General features: G+C 36.2%; 2 protein-coding genes across 2 annotated transcripts in view; one reads left to right on the forward strand and one right to left on the reverse strand.

The window, feature by feature from the left end:
- Nucleotides 1-388, forward strand: part of LOC122261573 (uncharacterized) — a 39,998-nt gene extending 39,610 nt beyond the window's left edge. The window contains exon 7 of the mRNA XM_086536328.1: nucleotides 1-388. This exon is cut by the window's left edge and continues 405 nt beyond it. Within this exon, the coding sequence (XP_086392454.1) occupies nucleotides 1-160 (160 nt within the window). The 3' untranslated portion in view covers nucleotides 161-388.
- Nucleotides 389-2,361: 1,973 nt separating this feature from the next.
- The window catches only part of Fen1 (Flap structure-specific endonuclease 1), a 9,355-nt gene continuing 1,716 nt past the window's right edge, over nucleotides 2,362-10,000 (reverse strand). The window contains exons 2-8 of the mRNA XM_043029280.2: nucleotides 9,685-9,787; nucleotides 9,080-9,246; nucleotides 7,799-7,959; nucleotides 6,289-6,441; nucleotides 5,693-5,911; nucleotides 4,202-4,390; nucleotides 2,362-2,917 (exon numbers count right to left, since the gene is read on the reverse strand). Coding sequence (XP_042885214.2) covers nucleotides 2,852-2,917; nucleotides 4,202-4,390; nucleotides 5,693-5,911; nucleotides 6,289-6,441; nucleotides 7,799-7,959; nucleotides 9,080-9,246; nucleotides 9,685-9,787 — 1,058 coding nt within the window. The 3' untranslated portion in view covers nucleotides 2,362-2,851. The remainder of the gene's footprint in view (nucleotides 2,918-4,201; nucleotides 4,391-5,692; nucleotides 5,912-6,288; nucleotides 6,442-7,798; nucleotides 7,960-9,079; nucleotides 9,247-9,684; nucleotides 9,788-10,000) is intronic.

Below are 10,000 nucleotides of genomic sequence, written 5' to 3' on the forward strand. Positions count from 1 at the left end.
CCCTTCACCCAAGCCCACCTACCATGCCCCCGCCCCTACCTACCACAAGCCCTCTCCCCCACGCCCCTCATACCACCCACCAGCGCCCTCATACCACGGCCGAGAGGACCCTGAACCCTATGATGCCGCAGCTGATTTCGAATGGGGTACCAGAACATAAAATAAATATATGATTGTAAAAGTGAAGAGAGCTTATATTTAAATAAAAAACAGGAAATAGGAATGTGTTTAAGATGTACGTGAATGCGAGTGTAAGATCTCTGAATAACTTTGATAACTTGATATTTTGTAATGTGTTTACCGGTATTGCACTGGTCAGTCAATAAAGATTCTATTTATTTATGATACATAGTTCTATAATTTTGAATATATATTTCTAAAGACTAAACTGTGTGTATTTATCCAACCTATTCATTATCTAAATGTTATATGAATATGATATACTATAAACAAAACAAAACAAAACAAAATAGTTAAGGCAATTATTTCACACATGGCAATGCAATATACAAAAGTACTTTACGATAAACAAAACAAGTGTTATGCATGAATACACCCAAGACAAAAATAAAAAGGTTAATAAACAAAAGAGACCGCTCTCCTTTTTCAGATTTTCAATTTTTAGGGGGAAGTGATTTCGAACTTTTATCCATTTATATTTTTACCAAGTGCACCATAACCAAACATATATGAATACTTGATTTTTTTTTTTTTTTTTCCTATGAAGAGTGTAGTGCCTGTAAGTTCCACACACACAAGATATTTTACCAAGTTTACATACTCATATTTTTTCATTCATTATCCATACTGAATTTCAATTAGTTTTCAGTGAAAATATATCTATATATAACAATCTGGTGCAGCGAGTGAAAATTTCAAATGACATTTTTGCCGACAAGCTGTATGATTAAATCCACTTCTGCTTCTTGAAATGTAGTGTCTACAACCCCTTGATATGTTCACGATTTTATATTTAAGAAGAAAAGGCTTCTATAATTATTATGAGGACCTAACGTTTGAATTTCACTTCCTTTCAATTTTGATATTGTATTAATTTTGTCTCTTCAAATCATGCATTTTCATTAAGATGTTTTTTTGTAATCTCTTACTTCCAGGAGAAAAAGTGGAATGGCCTTGTACTAGTCAGAGTCTTTCTGAACTTAAATCGCACTATTATAATTGACTGATATGCTCCTTTACTTAACTTAAATGTAAAGGAGGTTAAATATAAGATCTTTAAATTCCATAGAAACTACAACATAAATATTCATTTTCAAGTTTATATATTAAGTAGTTCCTTTACTTTCTGTATGTAAATCTACAATAGTATGACCGTCAAAAGAACAAGATTTTATCTTGAAATTCTTATTGTACCCATGGTAGATGGATGCCATGGAGCATGTTATGCAATACTAGTTTTTGGTCATGATGTATATGACAATAGTCATCATGACACTATTACTATAATATCTCTCTTTAGTGACTAATGATGACAAAGTCAATTATTATAATATACTGCCATGATATTCATTAAAATACATTGCAAATTCCAAACAGTTGACACCATTCTCACCCAGAACCAGCAGGACAGACAGCCTTGAACAGTACCTATTTAGTCCCTATTAAGCACTTTCTTCAAAGAGCAATGGCACACATCAAGATGCCGACCACCTGCTCTGAGTAGCAGAATTGAATGATGTGCAGGCAGAATAAGAATAAAGTAACCCAGACCATGTCCAGTGTCTACAACCTGCCCTGGTACCTTTTTCAGCAATACTGGCAGGTCTCCTTCCTCTTCCTCATCTGTTATCTCTATTTAGGATGGTTATTTATATTTTTGTTGTCTCCTTAAATCCACTATACTTCTATCAGACTTTGACTAATGATAATTTTTGTCTATTAGTAAATTGTCATATGGCACATGTCACAGAAATCACAGTTTTGAGGCATATAGAAAAGTTCTGTGCAAAATGTGCCCATAAGATGGAAAGTAGCATTTCAAAAATCTGCAATAAACCAGTGATAAAATGAGCAGATTTAATCACTTTTGCCCTAGTACCACACTTATATGAAGACTCAGCCTAAGCTTTTATTTTATAGTTGATTGAGAAGAAATACTACATTTATCACTCCCTACAAAAATAATTGACAAAGCTTTGTAAGATTATTTATATTTTGTTTATATTTCTAGTATGTTTAATTTTCTTTTGTTTCTATTTTTTTTCCTGAGCATAGTAATGAACTACAATAGTTTCAAACAGGATAGTTACCTATGAAATTCAGTATAAAGAAATCGTATACTTATTTTTTAAATTACATATGCATCTTGTATTTCAAATGTCTATAGGATAAAAAACTAACTTCACTTTTCTTCTCTTTTACTTAATTCATATAGTCACAGTATAAACTGCATACCACAAACAGAAATTGTTTCCCTTTATTCACTGGTCACTGAATAAACTAGTTATTACAGATATATTGGGAATGTATTTATAAGATATTCATGTTCATTTTCCTGTAATAACAGATAAAGCTTTCAAACATCTACAGTATCTAACAGAGAAATGGTCAAAAGGTGTAGAAAACAAAATCATTTCTACCACCACACACACACACACACAAACGAAAAACTACATCAAAATCACCAGATCTAAAAAGAAATTTATATGGAAGTATTTAACAAAAATCCAAAACACATTAAAGAAAAGATGAAAGAAAAAAAGAAAATGAAAAAATGAAAACACTGAAAGTTAATACGTGTGGTAATGTCAATGGAAATTGTCCATCTTTTCTGCAACAAATGGAAAATAGAGCTTTCTTGTATTCAACATTCAATGTCTCAGCTGAGATTTCACCGCCTGAACTTGCCGCTACCTCCAGTTTTCGCTTTCTTTGCAGATCCTGGCTTTTCGCTCGACTGTGGAAAGATATATAGCTGTGTGTTAGGAAAATGGGGATAAAACAAAAAAGATTTTCATGTATTTTTGTGATGTTTCTATGTTACATACATAGCATTCTTCATATTGTAATAAAGAATATAAGAAAATGGTACTGCAAGAGGAGGAGGAGGAGGAGGAGGAGGAGGAGGAGGAGGAGGAGGAGGAGGAGGAGGAGGAGGAGGAGGAGGAGGAGGAGGAGGAGAAGAGGAGGAGGAGGAGGAAGAAGAGGGAGGAGGAGGAGAAGAGGAGAGGAGGAGAAGAGGATGAGGAGGAGGAGGAGGAGGAGGAGGGAGGAGGAGGAGGGAAGGAGGAGGAGGAGGAGGAAAGACGGAGGAGGAGGAAAGAAGGAGGAGGAGGAAAGAAGGAGGAGGAGGGAAGGAGGAGGAAGAGGGAAGGGGGAGGAAGAAGACGAGGAGGAGGAGGAAGAAGAGGAGGAGGAAGAAGAGGAGGAGGAAGAAGAGGAGGAGGAGGAGGAAGAAGAGGAGGAGGAGGAGGAGGAAGAGGAGGAGGAGGAGGAGGAGGAGGAGGAGGAGGAGGAGGAGGAGGAGGAGGAGGAGGAGGAGGAGGAGAGGAGGAGGAGGAGAGGAGGAGGAGAGGGGAGGAGGAGGAGGAGGAGGAGGAAGGAGGAGGAGGAGGAGGAGGAGGAGGAGGAGGAGGAGGAAGGAGGAGGAGGAGGAGGAAGAAGGAGGAAGGAGGAAGAAGGAGGAAGAAGAAGGAGGAGGAGGAGGAGGAGGAGGAGGAGGAGGAGGAGGAGGAGGAGGAGGAGGAGGAGGAGGAGGAGGAGGAGGAGGAGGAAGAAGAAGGAGGAGGAGGAAGAGGAGGAAGAAGAAGGAGGAGGAGGAAGGAGGAGGAAGAAGGAGGAGGAGGAGGAGGAGGAGGAGGAGGAGGAGGAGGAGGAGGAGGAGGAGGAGGAGGAGGAGGAGGAGGAAGAGGAGGAGGAAGAAAGGGGAGGAAGAGGAAGAAGGAGGAAGAGGATGAAGGAGGAGAAGGAAGAAGGAGGAGAAGGAAGAAGGAGGAGAAGGAAGAAGGAGGAGAAGGAAGAAGGAGGAGAAGGAAGAAGGAGGAGAAGGAAGAAGGAGGAGAAGGAAGAAGGAGGAGAAGGAAGAGGAAGAGGAGGAAGAGGAAAAGGAGGAAGAAACAGAAGAGGAAGGAGGAGGAGGAAGAAACAGAAGAAAAAGAGGAGGAAGGAGGGGGAGAAGGAAGCAGAGGAGGAGGAAGAAGAAATCAAACCTTAATTACCAAACAACCCACGAGACAATCACCTTGCGCTTATTGGATGTGTTGGTGGGAGACGGCAGAACCTTAAAGAAGGAGTCCAGTCGTCCCTGTGTGGTGGTGTTGCGAGCTTTGGTCAGCTTTTTGCACCCGTTGCGGATTCTGTCCTCCGCAAAGCCCTTCTCCTCACACATGTACTTTATGAGTTCCTCCTCATTAGGTTCGCTCCACTTGAGCTGCGTTGGATAAACAGAAAGAAGGATTAGCTTTAGAGACAGCAAGTGATGTAAACGTTTCAGAGATATTATACAGGCAATTTTGACACAATGGCAAGGAATCAACAATAACAATTTAATATTTTCCCCTATGATACCAGAAAATCATACATACATATGTACATACATACATATGTTCATACATACATATGTACATACAAACATATGTTTATACATACATATGTTTATATATACAAATGTACATACAAAAAAAATTATATATATATATTATATATATATTTATATATATATAATTATATACATATATTACATATATATATACATATATATATATATATATATATATACATATATATATACTAATATATATATACATATATATATACATATATATATATATATATATATATATATATATATATATATATATACACATATATATATATATACACACAATATATATGCACAATATATATACACAATATATATACACAATATATATACACAATATATATACACAATATATATACACAATATATATACACAATATATATACACAATATATATACACAATATATATATATATACATATATATATTACACATATATATATATACAATATATATATATAAATATTATATATATATATACACATTATATATATACACATATATATATATACACATATTATATACACATTATATATACACATATATATATACACATAATATATACACATATATATATATACACATATATATATATAATATATATATATACATATATATATATATATATTTTATATACATATATATTATACAAACATAACATACACATATATATACACACACATATATGTGTATATATTTATATATATATAATATAATTATATATATATATTATATATATATATATATATATATATAAACATGAACATGAAAATGAACATGTAAATGTGTATGTATATGTGTTAATGTATAAAAGTATAAATGTATAAATGTATAAATGTGTAAATGCATAAATGCATATATGTACATGCATATATGTATGTGTATATGTGTATATGTATACACATATACATGCATATATGTATATATGTGTGTATATGTATATGTATATGTATATGTATATGTATATGTATATGTACAAGTACAAGTATAAGTATATAAGGGCAAGTATATAAGTATAAGTATATAAGTATAAGTATATAAGTATATAAGTATATAAGTATATAAGTATATAAATATATAAGTACAAGTATAAGCATGTCCAATTTCATCCATCCGTCCACACTCGGCTTACCTCCACTTCCGCGGCTGCTTTCACCTCAGGCTCAATGAACAGCCTCCTCGCCTCAGTATAGGGCCAATCCTCAGGAGTTGAGTATTTCTTCTTATCGAGCTGGTCAATGATTTTGTCAATTGACTTGTGGGTTCTGATGAGTTCAATGGCACGCTTGGGTCCAATGCCCTTGATGCTGTCACAGTAATCACATCCCAGGAGGATACACATGTCAATGAACTGCAAGAAGATATTGAGTCAGGGAATCTGGTATCTTAAACAAATGTTGCCCTTTTTATTTCTTTTCATTGTAACCCAACTGTAGATTGATGTCCTATCATATGACTGTCACAGAAAACAAAATATTGATGATGTCATGACAGAAGTGAAAAATACAGGCAAAGTTCAATAAAACAACACTAGAACAGCATTGCTGTAACATGTTTTTAGACTAAAATACCTCCTCTGAACATGACAATATTTTTATATGCCTTTACATTGTAGACACAATCATGCATTATAAATATACTAATAATAATAACAATAATAATAATAATTAATAGAAGAAAACATAATCTATACAATATTAACTCAATACTAAATCCAAAGGCCCTCACCTCATCATGAGTGAGCTCTAGTTCCTCCAAGACCTTTGGCAAATGGAACTCTTTGATGGGCATCTTCCGAGCCTCGCTGAAGGTCATATGCCGCAATAACACTGGTGTGCCAAAAGTCAGAGCATCCATATCCTCAGTTGCCACACCATATACCTGCCAAGAGTAAGATTGTTAGATTGTGAAGAAACTTTCATGGCAGATATTCCCTATAGACAGCATAACCCAATACAGATGGGATGCCTAATGACCTAATTGGCAGTTAGGACGGGCAGCACCAGCTAAAAATTGGAGGGACGGGGAAAATGTTTTCTCTGCCCTCCAGTCAGCGCAGAGTAGCCTAAAGAATATTTTTCCATATATCTACAACAAAACAAGACATTAGGCTGACTTTGGAACCCTGTAGCTCTGCAGTTATCACGTTTACAGCCATAATATTTCATGACTGTGAGAGCACCTCTATTGTGAGATCCTAATGTCGCACCATGTACGCTTTGTCTGTTAGGCCTTACCAACACTGTCAGGTATGTCATGACACCCATCTGCAATGGCTCAATTAGGCTACTTATAGGATTTCCAACTGCCATCTTTTCCTTGCTACCTCTTTAACATATGCATATTCTTAAAAAGTCAACCACAAAATATATTTAAAAGTAAACCTGTGATACAAGTAAAATCTTATTTATAAACTTTTTTTCTATAAACATAACTTTGCCATCTAACTAATGCTTCAGCATTAAGCTTTGTTACCACCTATTAACCCTCTCGTGACTGGTGGTACAACACTGTACCGCGCATATTAGGCCTGTTCGCTGGGGACGCAATATGGCGTCGTTTATTTAACTAATTTAGGCCTATGCGTTCGAGAGCCCCGGCATTGTGACATGCAAGGCTGGAATGCCCCCATCGTGAATGGGTTAAGTAGTTCAGTCACATTACTTTACATTAAATGGTCTTGATATCATCTCAATCAGTTGGCATGTCATTTTAAAAAAGAAGGGAACATAAAATCAATAAACATATCAGAAATATTATGAATGTTAACAAGACTCCATAACACAAAACTGCCTCCTAACTTGTTAACTTATTCATTCTCTCTAATGCTCTTAACCCATTCGCACAGGATGACGTGCTATTACAACATGGGAATACTTTGCTCCAGTCAGATGACGTCCTATCACGTTATGATCTCTTCTCTAAATACACATTTTACATAGTTACATATGTATGTATTTATTTCACCTGCATTTGTATAAACACATTGTCTTTGACTTGTTTTAAAAAATTAAAAATTAAAAATTAAAAAACGCCCCTCAGCATCCCATAGAATCGGGCGGGTGAAAAGCACTCCAAGGGGCGCAGCACAGTATCGCACCAGGAAAGATCTCGCACATGAAGGCTGTTATCTTCACGGTGCGAGCAGCATTAGGCAAATAATCTGCCTGGTGCGAATGGGTTAAACAGCAACAGTTCCACTGAGTTCTGTTCATTCACTAATAACCATTTCCCATACCTTTCCTGCTTTGGCAAGGGCTGCACACTGAGCCTCCGCTTCACAAGGAGCATCCACATAAGGAATGCCCATCAGTGTCAGCAGCTTCTTGACTTCTTCATTGTGTTGCTTTGTTACTTTCACCAAACGACGGCTAAACTTGTCAATTTCCTCGACATTACCTGAAAAGATCAAGTTTAATAGTGAGAGAAATGTAGAAAGTATTCCTTAACCCGTTAACGACAGGTGACTAAATATCACTTCTAGTTGTTTTTGGGCCAGACACCGGGGATGAGTTATTTTGTCCAGCCCGGCACACCTGGTGAGCGCCCGCTCGCAGCCAGTGCAGCCGAGAATCCCGACACGTTAAACTTATGTGTTCGAATGTCCCAGCATTTCCGTCATTTAAAGCAGAAATAGCCCAGTCAGGATCAGGTTAAGACCTATTATCCTACAACAATAATAAGAATAAAAATAAAAGTAAAAATTATGTCACAAGCCTAAATCAGTAGTAAACAAATACATGGCATTTGATGGCATACAGGGATAGCAAGACAAGTATAGCAACCATCAGCAGTGCTGTTGCAATGCAATGGAAAAGCAGAAAGTTGTTCTATGATTCCTGTTGGGGGATTTAGATGCACGATACTTAGGTATGAAGATACATCCTATGTCAGCCTACTAAAAATGAAGCTGCTAATGTTCTTAAATAGTGAAAACCTCACCCAATCACTGGGCATCAGCCAAGTGATCCTATGTAGATCAAAGGCCACTGTGATGGTAGTCTTACATAAATACAAACCTTACAGTGACTGGATTTCTTCCTCCATTACAGAAATGAGGTTTAATACCTCAAAAAATATTAATTGTAATAAATAAAACCTTGTATAATGAGTTTTTGGTACATCTTTATTAAACTAGGAGGAATTTTATTGCACTGAACAGGTTATACAACATACTACACAGGATATAGCAGCGTCTAAGGGGAAAACACTCACAAGGAGACACTATCCATTCACTTATGAATATACAGATTTTTCTAATATATACTGTGAATCTACTAGAGGACAGAGGATGTAACATGTAATATAAATGATGTATACAACATTCATATATAATTAATTTAGTTTGAACAAGGGGAGTTTGTGTGTGCTCCTCACAGAAATCTGGACATCTAGGAAAAGAGGTAAGGGCAAAGGAGACTTTTAGTGTAATATTCATGGAGGCATGACAATGGACATAAAATGAAAATAAAGAAGAAATCTATTATGACAGGAGAAACATCCTGCCTAGTCATCTTACCTGCTTCCTCAGCTTTCTCCAGTTGCTTCTGGGCTTCCTCCCTGCGCTCAGCTCGCTTGGCCAGCTCCCCTCCCTTCATGGTAGGGGGCTTGCCATCAAACACATAGACCGGCTTGATACCATTGTCAACCATACGGATGGTACGGTAGAAGAATCCCATTAAGTGACTGGAATAAAGGTAAATAAATAGTGATGAATGAATGAGGACTTTGGTTAATGATGTGCTAATTAGTAAGACACATTTGGTAAACAAAAGTTTAATGTAAGAAACAAATTTAAGCACCTCTTGCTAATATGAGTATGTGATCTGCAATGATATCAATTGATTTTATAGATACCTTTAACTTTGACTTTGTACAAGAGATTTCAAAAAGTTGCAAGAGCTCCCCATTCTGTATTTGAAACATCATAAAGGTAAAAGAGAAAAGGGAAAAGAAAAGAAAAAAAAAAGGCCCATAAGTAGACAACATTATAATCACATGTGTGGGGAAATATTACAATGGCTTAGGACCATTCACTATCATCTACCAATATTTTGGTGTGTTTCATGATGAGCTCTTATCATTTCTAACAAAATACAAAACTAACAACCCTGACACTCATACCTGGTAGTCTCGCCATCAGCTGAGGTTAGCTGGTTGCCCTCCTGACGCACTGCAACCAAGAACTGGTACAGACTCATCGAGGCATCCACAGCCACCTTGCGCCCTGGGAATGTAGATGCAGATATATGAATATTTGAAGAATAAAATATCCTCTTTGTGAAGTAAAAGTTATACACATGCATGAAAATTAAATAATAAATATAAAATAACATACATAAAGTAATACATAAATTTGTTATGAAACTCAGGTTTTACTCTAAATTATATTAGAAGTATATGGTGAAAAATATTAAAGTTTAAATCTCTATGTAACTAA

This window comes from Penaeus japonicus, unplaced genomic scaffold (genome assembly GCF_977035675.1).
Source record: "Penaeus japonicus unplaced genomic scaffold, GWHDUDI00000001_assembly GWHDUDI00000004, whole genome shotgun sequence".
NCBI classification, from domain to species: domain Eukaryota; kingdom Metazoa; phylum Arthropoda; class Malacostraca; order Decapoda; family Penaeidae; genus Penaeus; species Penaeus japonicus.